Source organism: Microcaecilia unicolor, chromosome 3 (genome assembly GCF_901765095.1).
Source record: "Microcaecilia unicolor chromosome 3, aMicUni1.1, whole genome shotgun sequence".
Classification (NCBI taxonomy): Eukaryota; Metazoa; Chordata; class Amphibia; order Gymnophiona; family Siphonopidae; genus Microcaecilia; species Microcaecilia unicolor.
This window is the reverse complement of record NC_044033.1, coordinates 166,836,092-166,858,198: the sequence shown is the minus strand read 5'-3', so window position 1 is coordinate 166,858,198 and position 22,107 is coordinate 166,836,092. Positions and strand designations below refer to the sequence as shown.

Here is a 22,107-nt window from a genome sequence, read left to right as displayed (position 1 = left end):
AGACAGAACTGCAGTCTTCCCTCAAGCAGAGGAGAGTGTATCTTTTAGGCTTAGGGACTGGTCAGAGAGCCGCGGGGAAAGGTGCAAATGTGGCGACATGGAGGCCTGGGGCATCCTGCGCAAAGAAGACGGAACTGCAGCCCTCCAGCAGAGCAGAGTGTGTCTTTTAGGCTTGGGGAACGGTCGGAAAGCCACCAGGTCTTAGGAGGGGCGCCGCGGGCGTAGGTGGGAACGTGGCGGCATGGAGAGAGGCGGGATACGCATCCTGCATGAAGACGGAAGATGCAGAGGAAGGTGGCTGGTGGCAGAGGAAGCAGCTAATAGTGAGCTTTTTAAAAAATCGATCTTTTAAAGAAACAAATCGATGGACAAAAATAAATCGAAGAATCGATTCGAATCGCGAATTGGACAGCACTGCCGCCCACTGTATTTAGCATATCTTAGGCAATTGCTCTATTTGCAAATTTTGTCCTATCCTGTGTCTTTCTCTAATAGTGCCTTTAACTGATGGATTAACATTCTCCTATGAATCATAACAATATTCAATACAGAAATAAAATTATAAGATGAATAATCAAGTGCTTATTTCACAGTTTTATGTTGGATTCCTTTTGTAGGTGAGTGTATATGTGGTAGATGACTAGACAACATTCTAAGTAGAGAAGTAAGGGATTGCATTGTTTTAGCAAAATAAGTTGGCCTTGTTGTGGTCTCATACGACATGTAATCTATCATATTAAGGGAGATCAGAGAGTTTTGGCAGCTCCACTAACAATTTTTCTGTAATTCTATGAAGACAAGAGAGTGATGTAAAAAAAACTAGACACTAGCAAATGTCAGTGGGGTAAGGTTGGAGACTTGGAATTAGCGTGCACCTTTTCATTAGTAACTCAAATAAACATATTTTCTCTTTCTAAAAGGAACAGCTTTGGTAAAAAAAAGCTGATACCCTGGAAGTACAGGATACAATCAGGCTTATTTTCGAAAGAGAAGGGCGCCCATCTTTCGACACAAATCGGGAGATGGGCATCCTTCTCTCAGGGTCACCCAAATCGGCATAATCGAAAGCCGATTTTGGGCGTCCCCAACTGCTTTCCGTTGCGGGGGGGACCAAAGTTCCCGGGGGCGTGAGGCGTAGCGAAGGCAGGTCTGGGGCGTGCCTAACAGATGGATGTCCTCGAGCAATAATGAAAAAGAAGGGCGTCCCTGACGAGCACTTGGGCGACTTTACTTGGTCCATTTTTTCTTATGACCAAGCCTCGAAAAGGTGCCCGAACTGACCAGATAATCACCGGAGGGAATCGGGGATGACCTCCCCTGACTCCCCCAGTGGTCACTAACCCCCTCCCACCCTGAAAAAAATAACTTTAAAAACTTTTTTTGCCAGTCTGAAATGTCATACTCAGGTCCATCGCAACAGTATGCAGGTCCCTGGTGGAGGAGGTATGTGTGTGTCAGCGGAGGCATAGCGAAGGCGTGGACGTTCTTCTTTCAAACATTTTGGATGTCCTGAACCGCCCCCCCCCCCCCCCCCCCCCCCACAGGGACGGCCAAATTTCAAGGGAGTGGAGGATTGGCCTAGTGGTTAGAGCACTGGTCTTGCAACCCAGAGGTGGCTGGTTCAAATCCCACTGCTGCTACTTGTGAACCAAAATCCAAATTAATAAAGGGGGTGTCAGAGGCATAGCAAAGGCATGGACGTCCTTCTCACAGAAACATCCACATTTTGGATGTCCTCAACTGCCGTTACAGGGACGGAGGCATAGCAAAGGACGTCCTTCACCCATACTCTTTAAAAAAAAAAAAAAAAAAGACATCCCTGACGAGCACTTGGACGTTTTCACCTGGACTTGTATTTTTCTAAGGTTGTAGATGTCAATTTATTTACGTTTGTAGACGGCTATTATACACGCAGCTTGTCTGCATGTATGAAGCCGTCTTTGGCATGCACAGAGCAGCCACGCATAATGCTTGGCTGCTCTTCACTGGCTTCCCCTCTTTAGGAAGGAAATCGTGTGCAAATGAGCTAACAGTGAGCAGCTCATTTGCATGCGATTTCCTTCATGCATACCCGTTCCTTTCTGAATTGCTAAGGGATCGGTAAGGGAAGGGCTTTTTCCGTTCAGTTAGTGCATCAGTTAGTCCTTCAGTGCCCCCTAGGGTGCCCGGTTGGTGTCCTGGCATATCAGGGGGACCAGAGCACTACGAATGCTGGCTCCTCCCACGACCAAAGGGCTTGCATTTGGTCGTTTTTGAGATGGGCGTCCTCGGTTTCCATTATGGCCGAAAACCGGGGACGACCATCTCTAAGGTCGACCTAAATGTTGAGATTTGGGTTTCCCGACCGTATTATCGAAACGAAAGATGGACGCCCATCTTGTTTCGATAATACGGGTTTCCCCGCCCCTTCGCGGGGATGTCCTGCGAGCACACCCTCAGGAAACCTTGGGCTCCCCGTTCGATTATGCCCCTCTATGTATTAGAGCAGTGGTTCTCAACCCAGTGTGTCAGGATACACTTGTGGCAATAATCATATATCACAACAAGGAATAGAGAGTACTGATACTATACAACACAACAATCTCTCTAAAATGGTGGCAAATGATACTTTAGCAAAACTATGGTTCTGTGAAGCGCATTGAGCTTTAAATGAGAAAAAGGGAAAAAGCCTCTGAAACCAACCCAACATCCAACCCAGATAAATGTTTTCAAAAACAAGGGTTGAGGAAAATCAGTGGGTTATTTCTCATCACTGGCATAAACAAACTCTTGATTCTTTAATTCAAAATGCTAAGCTTCACAGAACTGACTATTGATGGATCCACAAAAAGAAGTGATAGTCTACTTAACTTAGACTTCAAAATGCAGGTGAGTAAACAGCGTGTATGTGGTCAGTCAGTCACACCGACTTTGGCCAGAGTTTCGTTGTGAGTAGCTGTCTCAAGGCGTGGGTGACCAGTAGTTTCAGACACGTTCAGTCATCCTGCTATGGAATCCCACACTTGTGTGTCACGAGAAATGCGATAGACAGCAAGCCCTTGCTTCCATTAACAACCATGTGGCCTGTGGGCTACTGCTGGGGAGAGCAGAGCAGGGAATCAGGTATTTGAAATCTACATAACTGGTCCTTTCTGCTTCACAATTACCCACAATGCTTATTGCTGCCATCCCCAACTGGAATTGTTGCAAGTCTGCTGTTCTCCACTCAACAGTCACACTTTTCTTTACATCATTTTCATCATTAATGAATGATATACAATGGATTTTTTTTGTTCAGCCATGAACGATAGTGTTTAGTGTGTCATGGTTGTGAACATCGTTTGTCAGGTGTGTCACAGTGGAAGAAAGGTTGAGAACCACTGTATTAGAGCTAGGAGTTAGTAGTCTAATGTTTTGAATGGTGGGCTGGAAACAGGAGAAGTTGGAATTCAAATGCCATGACACATTTTTGGACTTTGGTAAGTTACTTCGTCCTCCATTGCTTTAGTTACAAATTTAAGGCCTCATTTACTTCATGTGAGTTATACACTAGGGATCTATTTACTAAGATGCATTAGCTATTAACGTGGTAGTGTGTACTAACAGTGCAGCTGGTTCATCGACTGTTAACACTTACTAGCTACTGCTGTTAACATAGAAGGGGGCATGGAATGGGCAGCGAATAGGCTGCACTGTGCCTGTATAATGTTGCTAACTGCATCATATTATCTGCAGTGCAGTTAACATATGTTAATGACACTTCCTCTGCATTATCCGAATTGGAAACTACTGAGACACCTATATCTCATTAACATAGAGACCATGCAGTTACTGCACATTTATTTAACAGTTAACATATGGTAACTGCAAAATATTATCTCACTTCAGTAAATAGGGCAGCTGCATTTATACACCATCCCCCTAATTCTATAAAAGTCACCAAAAACTGCATGCATAAATTTGGGCGTGCACCCAATTTCTTTACGCAATTTAGTTGAATAATGAGCTAATTATCACGATGATTGGCTTTTTAACAAGCAATTATTGGCACTAATTAGATTCAATTGGAATTTACACGTGTGAATTTAGGCAAGGGATGTGTGCCTAAATTTTGAGCGTGAGTAAAAAAAAAAAAAAAAGTGGGCATGGAAATGGGAGAATCATGGGTGGAACAGGGGCATTCCTAGCATTATTATGGCATAGCAGGGATATGTGTCTAATGTTTCAGTTGGTGTAAATGGTAGGCACGATTCCAGGGCATAATCGCTATTCTATAAACTGCACCTAATGTTAAACATGACTTAAATAGCACTTTTCAGCGCCATATATAGAATTCACCCTCATTTGTGTGCATGAAATTACAGAATGCTAGCACTTTTGTATGTAAGTGCCTAATATTCTGTAAGGGTATATGTAAGTGACATAGTGCATAAATGCAAGGGACATATGCTTGGGCGGGGCTTCCACTTACACATGTACAGTAGAAATCCAAAAATCCAGACTGCCTGGGGATTGGGTCAGTCCAGACTCTTAGGCCTTTCCCCCTCGTGGCTACTCCTCCCCTTCCTTCCCTCCCTCCCTCCCTTCATGATTGGGCATTTTCCCATCACTCCTGGCCCCCAGCTCCTCCCTCTCTAACCTGAAGTCTTTGCAGTACAGTAGCAGCGGCAGCCTTACTCACTAGCTTCCTCCGGCATGCACCAGACCCTTCCCCTCTGACCCATACCACCCCTTCTGGGTACAGGTCAGAAGGGAAAGGCCTGGTGCATGCCAGAGGCAGCCATTGAGTAAGACTGCCAGAGCCGCTGTTGCTGGTACTGTTAAGACTTAGATTAGAAAGGGAGCAGGCAGGACCAGGACTGGTGGGGGGAGGGGAAGAAGGAGGGGAGAGGCCTGTGAGCGGAGGGAGAGCACACAGGGCTGGGAGAGAAGCAGTACCATGTGGGAGGAGGAAGGGGGAGTCTGGATTCTCGGGTAGTTTTCCAGATTCTGAAGCAGTCGGCATGAAAGGTTGAAGGGTCCGGATTATCTGGTGGTCTGGATTTCCGGACTTCTACTGTAACTTACAAAATACTGTAAGTGACATGCGCTCTTGCCACATTTAGGTTTCTGCAGTTAAGCCTGGTCAATGGCTGTTGTAACTGCAGACATGTAAATGTTAGACATGCTGATGCCATGTTTCATTGGTATTCTATAACTAGTTCCAGGTGCCCAGATGCCATTATAGAATAGGTTGTCACCGCGCAGCATTGGGGTGTCTAAATAGTAAATAGGACCCAATGTATTAACATATTTATGCAGGGAGTAAATTAAGTTGTAAGATTGTAAGCCCTATATGTAACAAACTTTGAACTGAGATTTGGAAAGGCAAGGAATTTATTTAAATCTAAAATCCAAATTCAAACTTGGAAAATATTTTTTCATAAGAGGATGTTCTATGAGTAGAATCCACTGTAACCATCAGAGATGAGTCTGAACAAATACCAAGATGATGTTTTTAAAAAACGTCCATATTGTTGTCTGTAGGCATTGGGGGCAGTTTTCAGTAGCTTGTCAGGGTGCAGATTCTGCAGATAGTTTTTTTTACCTGTGGACCTGGTAGGAAGCTTTCATATTTAGAAGTGTTCCCCTGACAACAAACCAGAAAAAAGTGGCCACAAAAGAAAAAACAGGGGGCATACCAAATTTATATCCAAACAGTGGGTTTATTAAAACAATACAAATAGACTCAATGCAGTGCTGCGTTTCAGCGCCTGCCTTAGGAGTCGAGTTTCTCTCAGCCAGTGGTGGTAATAAAGAAAAGGCTAAGACATCAAAGGTAACAGCATCTATAATGGATGTAATGATGCAACAAAAATCATCAAAGCAAAATATAGTATTCCATATCATCATGCTGATCAATCCATAGACTGGTGGGTTGTGTCCATCTACCAGCAGGTGGAGATAGAGAGCAATCCTTTTGCCTCCCTATATGTGGTCATGTGCTGCCGGAAACTCCTCAGTATGTTCTCTATCTCAGCAGGTGGTGGTCACACACAGCAGCAGCTCTGGCTAGGTCTCCAAGCCTAATTTTTAGGTTTTGTTGAGTACCTGGGGTTGAGGGCTCTTCTTGAGCAAGTGCAAACCTGGTGGCGCCAGGTCCCTCCTTTTCTCCCCCCTCCCGCTGGCTCCGTTAAAAAAAAAAAAAATTTCGACGTCCTTAAAGGCGTTTATTTCGACGTTTATTTAAACGTTTATTGCAGCTACTCACTGGGACACCAGGTCATTACAGCTCGGAGCGAGAAGCAGGTAATTTTTACCTTTTTATAGCGGGCAGGGGGTTCCCCGATCGATCTCCACGTGGCCTATGGCGTCGGAGGGCGAGGGCGCGAAGAATCGCTCCCCGGACCGCGTGTGCGCATCTAGCGGGGATGCGGGGGTCTTAAAGTCTGATTCGCCCTTGTTGGGTGTCAGTTCGGAGGCCGGTCAGGGTCCCGGGTCTTCCTCCGGTGCGGCGGTTTTTCCCGCCATAAACGCCCATCCCCCGCTGCTCGCCTCCGCCAACTTGGCCGACCACTCTGCTCGGACAGCTTCTTCTTGGGCCGCCCTTGATTTGGGCGACGGCAAAAAAGCGGCTAAAGTTAAGCGCCGTTCTTCCCGCACGGCTCCTTCGCGGAGTGTCGCGCCGGACGCCATCTTGGATGCGCAGCATGTTTCTCCCCCGCTCTTGCGAGCGCCGGTTGAGGGTGCGTCTAGGGCTGTGGCCCAGGCTGCTGAAGTGCACAGTCTGGGGGGTTTCTCCCCCGAGTTTATTTTGCTGCTGCATCAGGCCTTCCTTATGCAAAACGCTGCCCCTTCTCCCTTGTCCGATAAAGGGGTTGAGGCCCCCGGAAGTAAACGCCCTCGGGTGGATTCCCAGGCCTTAGAGGACTCTGTTTCCTCTGATGTAGATGAGGGCAGCGTATCTGAGTTCTCCCAACGGTCCTTTGGGGATTCCTTGGAGGAGACGGATTCCCGCTCGGATGGAGCGGATGACCCCTCTGCAGCGCGGATCTTTTGCTCAGAGGATTTGCCCAACCTGTTAGTGCAGGCCATGAGCATTTTGAAGATTTCCTCTCCAGAGGACGTCTCTCCCTCAGCCCCTGTTGGCTCCGCCATTATGCTGGGGACGAAGCGCCCGCCTAGAACCTTCCACGTGCATGATGCCATGCACACCTTAATTTCAGCTCAATGGGATGCCCGGAAGCGAGCCTCAAAGTGGCTAGGGCTATGTCCTGCCTCTATCCTTTGCCTGAAAGTGAACGGGAGGCCTTTCTTTGGCCTACCGTGGATTCTTTAATCACTGCGGTGACTAAGAAAACGGCGTTGCCGGTGGAAGGTGGCACGGCCCTAAAGGACGCCCAAGACAGAAGATTGGAGGCGGCCTTAAGGTCGTCCTTCGAGGCGGCTGCCTTAAGTTTGCAGGCCTCAGTTTGCGGCTCCTATGTGGCCAGGGCGTGCCTCACGATTGTGCAGCAGGCTTCCCCCTCGGATCCTTCCTTGAGGGCTAATTGGCCGGCCCTGGAATCGGGCTTGGCTTATTTGGCAGACTTACTGTATGATGTCTTGAGAGCCTCGGCTAAAGGTATGGCTCAGACAGTCTCTGCGCGGCGGTGGCTTTGGCTGAAACATTGGTCTGCTGACCACGCCTCTAAAACCCGCCTGGCTAAGTTGCCTTTTAAAGGCAAGCTGCTCTTTGGGGTCGAGCTGGACAAAATTGTGACCGATCTCGGCACGTCTAAGGGCAAGAGGTTACCAGAGGTCAGGGCTCGGGCCAGTGCTCGCCCCGGTATCTCCAGAGGACGGTTTCAGGAAGCCCGTCGGTACCGCCCGGGCAAGTCGGGCTCCTCTGCCCCCTCTTCCTTCAAGAGGAATTTCTCCCCCAAGCAGCATTCCTTTCGCAGAGACCGCCGTCCCGGAGGTGTGCCCTCCGGTTCTCCCCCAGGGTCTCGTACCCAATGACGGGGTCCTGGTCCATGGCCCAGTGCAGATTGGAGGACGCCTGTCCTCGTTTCTAGGCGAGTGGACCAGGGTAACTTCAGACGCTTGGGTGCTGGAAGTCATCAGAGACGGCTACAAGCTAGAGTTCTGCCGACCCTTAAGAGACGGGTTTGTTCTCTCTCCCTGCAAGTCTCCGGTCAAAGCTGTGGCAGTGCAGCAGACCTTGGACAATCTGATCCGCCTGGGTGCGGTCGTTCCGGTGCCAGAAAATCAGCTTGGCAAGGGACGTTACTCCATTTACTTTGTGGTACCTAAGAAAGGAGGTTCTGTACGACCTATCCTTGACCTCAAAGGGGTCAATCGGGCCTTGAAAGTTTGGCACTTTCGCATGGAGACTCTCCGCTCTGTTATAGCGGCAGTGAAGGCAGGGGAGTTCCTGGCATCCTTGGACATCAAGGAAGCGTACTTGCATATTCCCATCTGGCCTCCTCATCAACGCTTTCTGCGTTTTGCAGTCCTGGGCCGACACTTCCAGTTCAGAGCCCTCCCGTTCGGGTTGGCTACTGCTCCGCGAACCTTCTCCAAAGTAATGGTGGTCATCGCGGCCTTCCTGCGAAAGGAAGGAGTACAAGTCCATCCTTATCTGGACGACTGGTTGATCCGAGCCCCCTCTTATGCAGAGTGCGGCAAAGCTGTGGACCGGGTGATTGCTCTTTTGAGCTCCCTGGGGTGGATCATCAACTGGGAGAAAAGCCAGCTGCGCCCGACTTAGTCCCTGGAGTATCTGGGAGTTCGATTCGACACCCAAGTGGGCAGAGTGTTCCTGCCGGACAATAGGATTGTCAAACTTCAGGCTCAGGTGGACCAGTTCCTAGTAGCCTCTCCTCTTCGGGCTTGGGACTATGTGCAGCTGTTGGGCTCTATGACGGCCACGATGGAAGTAGTGCCCTGGGCCAGGGCTCATATGAGACCACTACAACACTCTCTGCTGCAGCGCTGATTCCGGTGTCGGAGGATTATGCTGTGCGCCTTCCCTTGGACCCAGCAGTGCGCAAGGCGCTGAGCTGGTGGCTGAAGACAGACAAGTTGTCTGCAGGGATGCCTCTTGTGACCCCGGAGTGGATTGTCGTCACGACGGACGCCTCTTTGACGGGCTGGGGAGCCCACTGCTTGGGAAGGACAGCGCAGGGGCTCTGGTCTCCTGCAGAGGCAAGTGGTCTATCAACCTCCTGGAACTCAGAGCCATTCGGTTGGCGCTTTTGGAGTTCCTCCCGGTACTGGCGTTGAAGCCAGTACGGGTCCTGTCGGACAATGCCACGGCTGTGGCCTATGTCAACCGCCAGGGAGGTACCAAGAGCGCCCCTCTAGCCAAGGAAGCCATGAATCTATGCCAGTGGGCGGAAGCGAACCTGGAACAGCTGTCAGCTGCCCACATTGCCGGAGTCATGAATGTCAAGGCGGACTTTCTCAGTCGCCATACCTTGGATCCCGGAGAGTGGCAGTTATCGGCTCAGGCGTTCTTGGACATCACGAAGCGCTGGGGCCAGCCGAGCCTAGATCTGATGGCGTCATCGGCCAATTGCCAAGTGCCGCGCTTTTTCAGCAGAGGACGGGACCCTCGATCTCTGGGAGTAGATGCTCTTCTCCAACAGTGGCCGACACATGAGCTTCTCTATGTGTTCCCGCCCTGGCCCATGTTGGGCAGGGTACTAGACCGGGTGGCAAAGCATCCGGGCCGGATAATCCTGGTGGGTCCGGACTGGCCCAGACCTCCCTGGTATGCGGACTTGATCAGGCTCTCAGTGGTCGACCCTCTGCGGCTGCCAGTGGAGCAGGGCCTGTTGCATCAGGGTCCCGTGGTGATGGAGGATCCCTCCCCCTTTGGTCTTACGGCCTGGCTATTGAGCGGCAGCGTCTGAGGAAGAAGGGCTTCTCAGACAAGGTCATCGCCACTATGCTGAGAGCGAGGAAGCGCTCTACTTCTACTGCTTACGCCAGGGTTTGGCGTACCTTTGCAGCGTGGTGTGAAGCAGGCTCACTTTCTCCCTTCACTGCTCCAATTTCTTCAGTGCTGGCGTTCCTGCAAGAAGGTCTGGAGAAAGGCCTGTCGCTCAGTTCCCTTAAAGTCCAGGTAGCGGCTCTGGCTTGCTTCAGGGGCCGCCTGAAGGGTGCTTCCCTGGCTTCGCAGCCAGATGTGGTACGTTTTCTCAAGGGAGTTAATCACCTGCGCCCTCCTCTGCACTCTGTGGTGCCTGCGTGGAATCTCAACCTGGTGCTAAGAGCCTTGCAGAAGCCGCCTTTTGAACCCTTGTCGAGGGCATCTCTGAAAGACCTGACGTTGAAAGCAGTCTTTTTGGTGGCTATCACTTCAGCCAGAAGAGTTTCCGAGCTCCAGGCACTCTCATGTCGAGAGCCTTTTCTGCAGTTCACTGAGGCAGGAGTGACTATTCGCACAGTGCCTTCCTTCCTGCCCAAGATTGTTTCTCGCTTCCATGTGAATCAGCAGCTCTGTCTCCCTTCCTTTCGTAGGGAGGACTACCCAGAGGAATACTCTGCTCTCAAATTTCTGGATGTGAGACGTGTCATCATCAGATACTTGGAAGTGACCAATGATTTCCAGAAATCGGATCATCTGTTTGTCCTGTTTGCAGGTCCTCGTAAGGGTCTGCAGGCTGCTAAGCCTACAGTGGCAAGATGGGTCAAGGAAGCCATTGCAGCGGCTTATGTGGCCGCGGGGAAGGTGCCGCCTATCCAGCTGAAGGCTCACTCCACTAGAGCTCAGGCGGCCTCGATGGCAGAGGCCGGGTCCGTCTCCTTGGAAGAGATTTGCAAGGCGGCAACTTTGGCATCGGCCCATACCTTCTCCAGGCATTACCGCTTGACTGTGGCTGCTCGGGCGGAGGCCCGGTTTGGAGCTTCAGTGTTGCGGTCAGGGATTTCAATGTCCCGCCCTGGGTGAGTACTGCTTCGGTACATCCCACCAGTCTATGGATTGATCAGCATGATGATATGGAAGGTAAAATTATGTATCATACCTGATAATTTTCTTTCCATTAATCATAGCTGATCAATCCATAGCCCCTCCCAGATATCTGTACTGTTTATATTCTGGTTGCATTTCAGATTCAAGTTTAGTCTTCAGTTCCTGTTCAGGAGGACTTCGTGTTCAAGTTTTTTCAATTGGATTCTTCAAGAGTTGAGACGAGTTTGTGTTACAGTGAGCTGCTGCATTCCTCTCCCCTCCGTTTTACGGGGCTGGATTGAGACATAAATTCTGCCGGCGCTCCCTCCCGCTTCGTGCGGCTGTAGGGCAGCTTTGTACCCCTCCCGTTTCGGCGGTGTTAGGGTCAGTCAGCTCCTCCCGAGGTTGCGGTTGCAGGATAAGCCAGATCCCTCGCTCCGCGGGGATGAGCTGGACGGATTCCCCTCCCCCACTTGTGTGGGGATGAGCTGGGTTAATTCCCCTCCCCAGTTTCGGCGGTGGTGAGCTGGGCAGAGTGTCCCTTTGTGGGTGTAATTCTCTAAGTGCTGAGTCCTGCGGATGGAGCTTGGATATTGACATACTGAGGAGTTTCCGGCAGCACATGACCACATATAGGGAGGCAAAAGGATTGCTCTCTATCTCCACCTGCTGGTAGATGGACACAACCCACCAGTCTATGGATTGATCAGCTATGATTAATGGAAAGAAAATTATCAGGTATGATACATAATTTTACCTTACTACCACTGGCTGAGAGAAACTTGGCTCCTGAGGCAAGCGCTTAGGCGCCAGAACACAGGACTTCATCGAGTCTATTTTATTTGTATTGTTTTAGTAAACCCACTGTTTGGTTTGGTCTGCCCCCTGCTTTTTCTTTTTTGGACACTTTTTTGAGGAAGCTTTCATAGAAAATGTAATTTTATTTTACTTTTGAAAGGGAGGAATGGGGAATACATACAGAGAGTTGGAAAATGGTATTCTGTGTGAGTACTAAACCGTTTTGTCCTGAACCCCACTCTGAGGAGGACAATTTTCACAAAAAACAAGGGACTCCTATCAATTATATAGCGTCCTATATGAAATATACTTTTAAGTGTAGAGGAAAAGCCTCAATCCAGGCATGCACTCCTTATGTTATTCAACGTTAGGGAGCACTGCCCGATGATCACTGGCTCAAAAACCTCTGCTAGGTAATCCTCACTCGTTAATCTTGCTTTTCATTATTTTTCTTAAATATGTATCTCTAGGGTTACTTAGCTTGCTACCGAAAATGTCTTTTCTTAAGCAGTCTCTCATTCAAATACAGTCACGTAAACCCCAGCCACGGCCCGACTCAGCCCAAGTTTCGCTTCTTTCCTCAGGGTCCTTTGGATATTTTCAACTGTATTTTCTCATGTACTGCAATCACTTTGAAGGAAACGAAACTTGGGCTGAGTCGGGCCATGGCTAGGGTTTACGTGACTGTTTTTGAGTGAGAGACTGCTTAAGAAAAGACATTTTCGGCAGCAAGCTAAGTAACCCTAGAGATACATATTTAAGAAAAATAATGAAAAGCAAGATTAACGAGTGAGGGTTACCTAGCAGAGGTTTTTGAGCCAGTGATGAGGCTTTTCCTCTACACTTAAAAGTATATTTCATATAGGAAGTTATATAATTGATAGGAGTCCCTTGTTTTTTGTGAAATTATAAAATAACAATTTAGACCACCTATAGCTCTGGTTGATTATTATTAGGAGGACAATTTTCAAACATGCCAATTTAACCATGAAAATCACTTTGAAAAATTTTGTTTTCTGTGTTGTCTGTAAAATGCTAATAGCACTGTCCATTTCTGTCTCTCCCCTTTTCTGATTTGTAGAGTACTGGAAAGAATTGGGGCTAGGGCTCTAGTTGCCCATGTCAGAACATTTGCTGATTTCTTAGTTTATGAGTTTTCCACATCAGCTGGAGGTCAGCAGCTTAACAAATGCATTGAAATTCTGAACGAAATGGTTTGGAAATACAACATTGTGACTCTGGATCGCTTGATCTTGTGCCTTGTAAGTATGTGCTGTAAATAATAGTACTTCTTTTACTTTCACACAGTCAGATGCTTCACTGAGCTTGACCAGCTTTTCAATACTTTCTCATCCCTCCCCCTCCCTCAAGGTTTTCTGATAGTTGGCTCAAGCCACTGTGGGGGCAATTCTATTACAGTGCACCTCCATTTGAGCCACCTCAAAGGCGCCAGTTTTATTAATGGCATCCGGAAGCCAAGATGCCTTTTTGGAATACTAGCATAAACCTGCTTTGGTGCACTGAGATACAGGTTTGCAATCGTTTACACTTGTTCAATGGTAGGCATAAGTGGTGCTGGCTATGTGTGGCAGAAGTGCTCTGCCCACAGGTACACCCCCTTGCATTTACATGCTGAAGCACTAGTGTATGGTGCACTTAAGTGGTACCTTTCTTTGCACATAAATGCGTAAAGTGCACGTAACTACTCGCATCCAGTTATAGAATTGCCTTTCAGTTCTAAGCAATGATCTTTACAGTTTTTTAAGTGGGGACTCCTGGCAAAATGTTCAGTGTGAGAGTCAAGACCACCATCATACAAAGTAGCCAATGCCATAGGGAAAGGGTGATCCCTGCAATAATGTAGCAATCATGGGGGTTGTAGGATAGTTTTCCCTCCAGTGATGCCATCAGTCTAGCTGTCGGAATCATTTGTATAGCTAAAACAAAATACTGTTTGGGAGCAGACTTTTTCTCTCTTCCTTAGCCCATCTACCTTATCTCTCCATTTTCTCTCCTTTTCCCTCAGTTTATACTTCTCAAAATGTTCTTCTACCCCTAACGCTCTTTCCTACAACTTCCCCTCCCCACCCCCCACCCCACTACAGTTGTGTTTAGCATACACACTGTTTCTCCAATAAATACTCTCATCCGTTTCTATCCCAGACATTCTCAAACTCTACTTGCTTCTCTTACCATTCTACTACTACTACTACTAATCATTTATGTAGCACTTCTAGATGTACGCAGCACTGTACACATCCCCGGGATTCTATATGTCGCGCCTAGCATTCCGTGCCAAAATCCAAGCATTCAGTAACAATGTGCGTAACTTAATTGGCTTAACAAACAACATTGATAATAGCGTTTAACAAGCAAATATGAGCACTAATTGGCAATAATTCGAATTTACGCACATAACTCGCATAGAGGGGCATTTTCAAAAGAAACGTTTATATCAGAATTTGGACATTTTACAAAGACGTCCAGATTTCAAACAGGAAAGAAGGTCATTTTTTAAAAAGATATCTTTTGCGTCGAAAATACTATGGACATCCTATGATTTGGACGTCTTTGTTTTTTGGCCATTAAAAAAAAAAAAATAAAAAGTCCAAGTGTAAAATGTCCAAAATCAAGCCAGCATTTTTAGTAGACTGGCCCCCCTGACATCCCAGGACAGCAATAGGGCACCCTAGGGGACACAGCAGTGGACTTTATAAAATGCTCCCAGGTACACATCTCACCATTGCTACTACTACTACTATTTAGCATTTCTATAGCGCTACAAGGCGTACGCAGCGCTGCACAAACATAGAAGAAAGACAGTCCCTGCTCAAAGAGCTTACAATCTAATAGACAAAAAATAAATAAAGTAATCAAATCAATTAATGTGAACGGGAAGGAAGAGAGGAGGGTAGGTGGAGGCGAGTGGTTACGAGTCAAAAGCAATGTTAAAGAGGTGGGTTCCCTTACTTTGTCTGCTGAGCCCCCCAAAACCCACTATCACCGACTGTACAGCCCTTATGGGTGAAGAGGGCACCTATATGTGGGTACAGTGGGTTTTGGAGGGCTCGCAGTTTCCTCCACAATTGTGACAGGTAGGGAGAAGTAGGAGGCAGGGTCCACCTGTCTGCAGTGCACTGCACCCACTACTAGACTACTCCATGGACCTGCATGCTATTCTGATGGACCTGAGTATAACATCTGAGGGTGGCACAGAGGCTGGCAAATAATGTTTTTCATCACATTTTGGGGGGAATGGGAGGGGGTTAGTGACCACTGGGGGAGTAAGGGGAGGTCATCCTTGATTCCCTCCAATGGTCATCTGGTCATTTGGAGCACATTTATGTGCCTTATTCGTTATAAAAACAGGTCTAGCTCAAAACGTCTGCGTTTTAGTCCTGGACGTTTTTGCTTTGTTCCGTTATGGCTGAAAGACGTCCAGTTCTTAGGAACGCCAAGGTTCCATCTTGAACACGCCCCCTTGAGATTTGGACATCCTTCTGATGGACTTCAAAGAAAGACGTCCAAAATGAGGTTTCGATAATGCTGATTTGGACATTTCTGTGAGATAAACGTTCAATTGCTGACTTATGTCACTTTTGGACGTCTATCTCTTTTGAAACTGAACCTGTAAGTGTATTCTGTATTGCACTGCGCCTAATGCATGCATCCAAAAAGGCAGGGGGGCATGGTTAGGGAAATGGGCATGTCGTGAGCATTCTGACAAACTACACGCATGATTATAGAATACACCTGCTCCATGCGTAATTTTGGCACCGGTATTTACACTAAGGTTTACTTGACGTAAATGGACATATCTATAGTTAGGTGTAGTCATAGCCACTACATGTATTCTGTATACCGCGCATAATTCTAAACAGAGTTTATAGAATATACCTATATTCCACACGGGTTTTTCAGGCACCATATATAGAATCTAACCCTATATGCAGGTACTTTGTCCCTAGAGGGCTCACAGTCTGTTTTTGTACATGGGGCAATAGAGGGTTACCACTACCCTGCCCCCATCTCCATCCCTCACTAAGCTATGGTGAAGTGAAAAATGGAGAGGGGAAAGAGAGAAAAGGGAAGAAAGGAAGGAGGGGGAAAACAGGGAATGAAGAGGGGGGAAGAAGCAGAGGAAGAAAGGGGAAAAATGGGGGAGGGAAGGAAAGGAGAAGAAAATGAAGGGTGAAAGAATGGAAGGGATAGGGATTCAAAGACCAAACCATTGCTCGATACTATAGGCCTACCTGGTGGATTTGTGATGGATTTATGAATCTTAGGCAAAATGTAGATTGTCAGAATTATAAGAAGTTTAACTGTGAGGAAATCTTTCTTTTGTGGCCAAATAGCCTGTCATGCAGGCTATATTTACCACTTCAGCAATTTTTCTGTAAATCATCAATTTTTATGTTTATTGCGGTACTTGATATACCACCTTTCACAACAAATCAAAGCGGTGTACATTACTAAACAAGAAAAGGAACGCCAATTTTTATAGGACAGAGGAAACGAAGTGAGTGAGGCCAGAAAAAAAGGGAATAGATTGAGAAAGGGCAGGGAGCAAAGAGACAACCAACTGCTTACCACTACCTGTCAGCTGAAACCAATTCTGAGATTATGAACTTGCAGAAATGCCTAGGAAAATAAGTGGGCTTTAAGGAGACAGCAGAAGTGAGGGAACAAAAGCTCAGTTTTCAAAGTGAGGGTTAAAGAATTCCAAAGAAAAGTAGCCAAACAAAAAAATGGAGAATAGCGTGTGGAGTTAAGATGGGCACAATGAACAGGTGGCACGGAAAGACAGGAGTTGAAAGAAGAGTGTAGTTCACATGAAGGACAGTAGGGAGTAATAAGGCTAGCCAGGTATGTAGGAGTGCCTAAACGTAGGGTCTTGAGGGAGTCTGACTCCAACGGAACATAATACTCCCTGTTGCTAAGTTATCTTTCCACTTCTTGAACGTAGTCTGATCTATTCTGAATAACTATGAGGCATATTTTCAAAGCACTTTGGGAGGCTAAGTTCCATATGTTTCTATGGAACTTTGGGAGGCTAAGTGCTTTGAAAATAAGCCTCTTGATCACCTCCCTTGACTGCAAGCTTAATGACTATATTGTGGTTATCCGCCAAGGAGCGAATTGCTGTTTGTTCATCCTTGGATAAATTATAAAAACATTGTTTCTTATTGTACTCTAATTTTTCAATATCTCGTATGCCAGTAACAAATGTATGTATATCAGCATGGTTCATAATTGTGTTGGAGAAAGCATGCATGATCTGTAATTTCTAGGTGAATTTGAATAGATCTACTCTGGTCTGGAAAGCACTGTAGTGTGCTGATTCTACAAATGTAAGGCTTTTCTGTAATACCTCTACTTTTGTCTTCGTTAACGTGACATCAGACATGTTGAAGATAGGTATATCTATCTCCAACTGTCTGTCCATTGTGGATATCTGCTGTTGTGAATGTACCTGAATGCACTCCTGCTTCTGTCTCGTCCCCTGCCCCGTGTGACAAATCTGTTGTTCATATATGGGTTGTGTAATGACCGATCGTGTAGAGCTAAATGTGTGTCTGGAAGTTCTTTGTTCCAAATTATCTCCAAAAAAGATTTAGAGGGGCCTTCTTGGGGTGTTATCAGTAGGGCTACTGAATGTAACATCTCCAGGTATGCCTTGTCTAAAAACAAGAACCCACACATCACTTCATTTTTTATTGCTAGACACTCTCTTAGGTCTAAAGTAAGACCTATCTTTAGAGTAAGGATAAATTGAACCTTTTCTATAGTATGCCTCCTCTCTCTCTTGAATTTAACAGCTTAGACTTCCTTAATCTGTCTAACCGTCTATATTAATATCATGTAATACAGCATCAAAATTTGAATCTTCATTTTTAAGAACAGATAATTTCTCTTCAAAAAGAAGTCGCATATCATCACTCCTCTTCTTAGAAGTCCCTGCCAATAAAATCATCAGATTTAATGAACATAAGAATAGCGGTCCATTGATCTAAAAAGCCTGGTTTTAGAAACATTGAGGGTGCTTTGGAAATCCGAAGACATGTTGGGATCCTTTTGACATGACAGTAATTAAGAAGTGCTGCAAAATGTAAGTTATTGCATATGATGTCCTCCTTTAGCTGAATTGTGTCAAGCCACTTATCAGCCAAAGTGTCTTCAGTAGCAGTGCCATCTGCTTCCACCAGTGTTCTTCTGTAAAACTGAGGAGGCCAGGTTTGAGTCCCACATGGCTGCCTTCTGCTGCAGAGCACATTATATCCCTCTCTGTTAGCACAGCCGTCTGGTCAACATCCAGGGGGAGCTGCTCTGATTGTGGACATTGAGGGCCCTTTGGACACATCTCTCCCCATCTGTCACACACACCCTCTCCCCATTTCTGCAGTCTCCTTTTCCCAGGGCTTAGTGTTGGCACCTGTCAGCCTTGCATATCAGGAAATCAACATATTTTTTACAGTGAAGACACAGTCCTTTGTATGCCAAAAACTGTAAGTTTTGTGTTTGTAACAAATAAACACTAAAAACTATATACATGCTACTTATTGTCCATTGCCCTTATTGAGGCTGACGTTCCTCCTGACGGAGCATCCTGAGCTCTGCAGTCTGGCACAGTATTTCTCTTTGGGCCATCAGCTCCTGCAGCAAGTCTCTTTCAGAACATTTTTTTTGTGTGTGTATGTGTTTGAATATCGGAAAACGTTTAGATTTTTCTTCCATTATAATCTTCAGTTTTTAAATATTTCCGATAAACGTTTATTTCGCCACTTGAGCGTCATAGCAACAATGCCTCTCCACATGTGTTTGGGATCTTTTCAATTTCATTGTATCAGTTCACTTCTCAACAAGACTGCTCAGCTTTCACTTCTTTTTGCATGTCATATTGCGCCTAGACTGCTACAATTCCATATATGCTAGTATCTCTCTTACTGTGCTTAAATGCCTTCAGTCTGTGCAGAATGTTGCAATTCGGGCTTTGTGTCATGCCAAGAAACTTGATCAGGTGACTACTACTTATCCAATGTCACTGGTTGCCTATTATATTTAGAGTGCAATTTAAGCTTTTGGTTCATTCACATAGAGTACACAGATCAACCCCTTATCTCACTTCTCAGGTTGTCCCTTATAGTCCCTCATGAATCCTTTATTCTGCACTCGGTTTCAGATTGACTATTCCTCCACCTTCTCTTGCTCAATATGAGTTAACAAGGCACAGAACATTTTCTTTGTGGCTCCATTACTATAGAATTCCTTCACTTGTTTCTTCAAATACAACCTTATCATACATTCAGGACCTTTTTACCTAGGTGCTCATCTGGCTGAAGACCCATGGTAGCTGGAGGACAGACCTGTCTCCTTTATTTTTTTCCCTTTCTTGTCTTTAACTCCCATTTTCCTCTATCCTATTAATTGATGGTGTTCTTGTCCTTTTTATATTATGATTATTTGTACACTGCTTTGCTTTGCATAAAAGGTGATATATTAAGTCACAATAAACCATTTCATTTTCTTCAAGGTATAAACCAGGGCCCCTTTACTAAGGTGTGCCTAAAAGTGGCCTGTGCTGGTAGCTGGTGTAGGCATGTGTTTTGGGCGTGCGCAGGTCCATTTTTCAGCGCACCCCGAAAAGACCTTTTTTTGTGGCAGAAAATGGACGTGCAGCAAAATTAAAACTAGCGCGCGTTCATTTATGGCCTGAGACCTTGCCGCCATCCATTGATTTAGCGGTAATGTCTCATGCGCCGACCAGACGGTAAGCAACCAGTGTGCGTAAACTGCCAATTACATCCGGGTAAGCGCCACGTGGTAGAAAATAGAAAATATTTTCTACCACTTGTTTTGGGTGCACATCAAAAATGGAATTACCGCCAGGGGCACGTGGTAGCTGGGAGGTAGTTCCAATTTGATGTGCCTACGTGCCTTTGTAAAAGGGCCCCCCAATTACTATGATCTTTTAAATGCATACTGTTTTGTAATATAAAACGGTAGAGTCTTGAGTAATCCAGATGTACACATATGTACAATCAGTTTATGCGTTCTTATTAACACTTTCCCAAATGACCCTGACAAGTATGACTATAACCAAACGTTTACATTTAAACATAGAAAACAGACTAAAAAGTAGCTTGACCAGTTATTTTCTAGAGCTGACTGATAAGGAACAAGAGACTGTTTTAATTACGGGAAAGAAGTCAATCTAGGCTTGTATGAGATGGCGATGTGTTGGCTTGCTGTAAGCCATTAAACTGCTAACAGTGTCTATTTTAAAGGCACATGTTGACAGTTTTGGTGGAGGTATTGGTGCAGTGATTTTATTAGAACCATTTTGTAGCTATGTATCCATTACTTGGGCAATCTTAAGAGATGAAAAATTTGCAATCCTGATATTTTGATTTTATATTTTATTCAAGGCTATGCGCAGCCATGAGGGAAATGAAGCCCAGGTGTGCTACTTCATAATTCAGCTGCTCTTATTGAAACCTAATGACTTTAGGAATCGAGTGAGTGATTTTGTGAAAGAAAACTCTCCGGAACATTGGCTACAAAATGACTGGCATACCAAGCATATGAATTATCACAAGGTACTGCACAATTTGGTGGGGAACATGAACTCATCATGTTATGGTGTGCAATTCTGGTATTGTTTAGCATTTAATTTAAAACTAGCATCAGATGTGTATGTGTGTATATAGATATAGACATACGCACACATACATATAGATATAAACAAAATTTAGTTACTATCTTTTTTTACACTTGAATCAATTCTACTTTCCAGTTCACGTTTTCTATAGCGAATTCCTTTGTGTTTATCCCACGTATTTTTGAATTCTCTTACTGTTTTCATCACCACCACCTCCCGCGGGAGGACATTCCAGGTATCTACCACCCTCTCCATGAAAAAATACTTCCTGACATTATTCCTTTGTTAGCCCTCCTGCAACCTCAATTCATGTCCTCTATTTGTACCACCTTCCCAGCCTGGGATGGGGAGCTCATGTCAGTGAACTTCACACCCAAGGGACATGGTCTGCTCAGGAAACAGATCTCTATATCAACCTCCTTGAGCTGAGGTCCATTTGGAGTTCTCTAAAGGCTTTCAGAGATCAACTGCAGAACCAAATTATTCACATCCAAATGGACAGGTTGCAATGTACTATGTGAACATGTGGGGGGGCTCCTACCCCTTGTGTCAGGAATCGATGGGCCCTCCTCCATGGGATAATCCTGCAAACCACATACCTAAAGGGAAAGGACAACAGCTTGATGGACAGACTGAGCAGGATAATGCAACCTCATGAGTGGTGTCTCAATATGTTCTTAGCCCGCAAGATTTTCTGAGAGTGAGGCACCCCCTCGATGGATCTTTTTTCCACTCATCTCAACAGCAAAGTCCTGTTTCAGGCTCAGGTCACACATCAGACTAATGTCAGATGCCTTTCTCCTACACTGGAGGACAGGCCTTCTGTATGTGTATCCTCCAGTACCCCTCGTAAACCTTCAATATCTCTCATAGAGATGACTTTGCTGAAACTCATGCAAGATCGGGGAACTATGATCCTAGTCACCCCTTATTGGCTGAGACAATCTGGTTTCCTCTTCTCTTGGAGTTGTCCTCCAAAGAACTATGAAGATTGGAGTGTTTTCCAACCCTCATCACGCAGAATGAGGGATCCCTTCTGCATCCCAACCTCCAGTCCCTGGTCCTCACAGCCTGGATGTTGAGAGCGTAGAGTTTGTGTCCTTGAATCTGCCTGAGGGTGTCTCCAGAATCTTGCTTGCTTCCAGGAAAGACTCCACTAAGAGGTGTTGTGCTTTTAAGTGGAAGAGGTTATAGCTGTCTTGTGTGAGGGCAAGGCCCTAGATCCTCTTACTTGCCTTACTCAAAAACTGCTTGAATATCTCCTGCACTGAGTCTGGTTTGAAAATGAACTCTGTAAGGGTTCATGTCTGTGCAATTAGTGCTTACCATCTCCTTATAGGAGGTAAGCCCATTTCTGTACAGGTTTTAGTTCGGTTTATGACAGTTTGCTGTTGAAAAACCTCCCACTGTGTCATAGAATCTCAACATTGTTCTCACCTAACTGATAAAAGCTCTTTTTGAGCATCTTGAGTTCCTGTATCTGACGTATCTGAAAGTTATGTTTTTGGTGGCGGTCAGTGAGCTTCAGGCCCTAGTAGCTGAAGTTTGATCACACAAAGTTTCATCACACCAGAGTAGTTCTTTGCATACATTCTAAGTTCCTTTCTAAGGTGGTGTCGGAGTTCTATCTTAACCAGTCAATTGTTCTGCCAATATTTTTCCCAAAACCACATGTTCATTCTGGCGAAAGCGTACATCATACCCTAGACTGCAAGCGAGCCTTACCTTTCTGTCTAGAATGAACTAAAGC

General features: G+C 45.9%; 1 protein-coding gene across 3 annotated transcripts in view; it reads left to right on the top strand.

The window, feature by feature from the left end:
• MED23 (mediator complex subunit 23) overlaps positions 1 to 22,107 on the top strand; it is a 261,969-nt gene that overhangs the window by 193,932 nt on the left and 45,930 nt on the right. For all 3 annotated transcript variants that reach the window (XM_030196548.1, XM_030196549.1, XM_030196547.1), the window contains 2 exons: positions 12,780 to 12,960; positions 20,125 to 20,295. In XM_030196548.1, the coding sequence (XP_030052408.1) occupies positions 12,780 to 12,960; positions 20,125 to 20,295 (352 nt within the window). The remainder of the gene's footprint in view (positions 1 to 12,779; positions 12,961 to 20,124; positions 20,296 to 22,107) is intronic.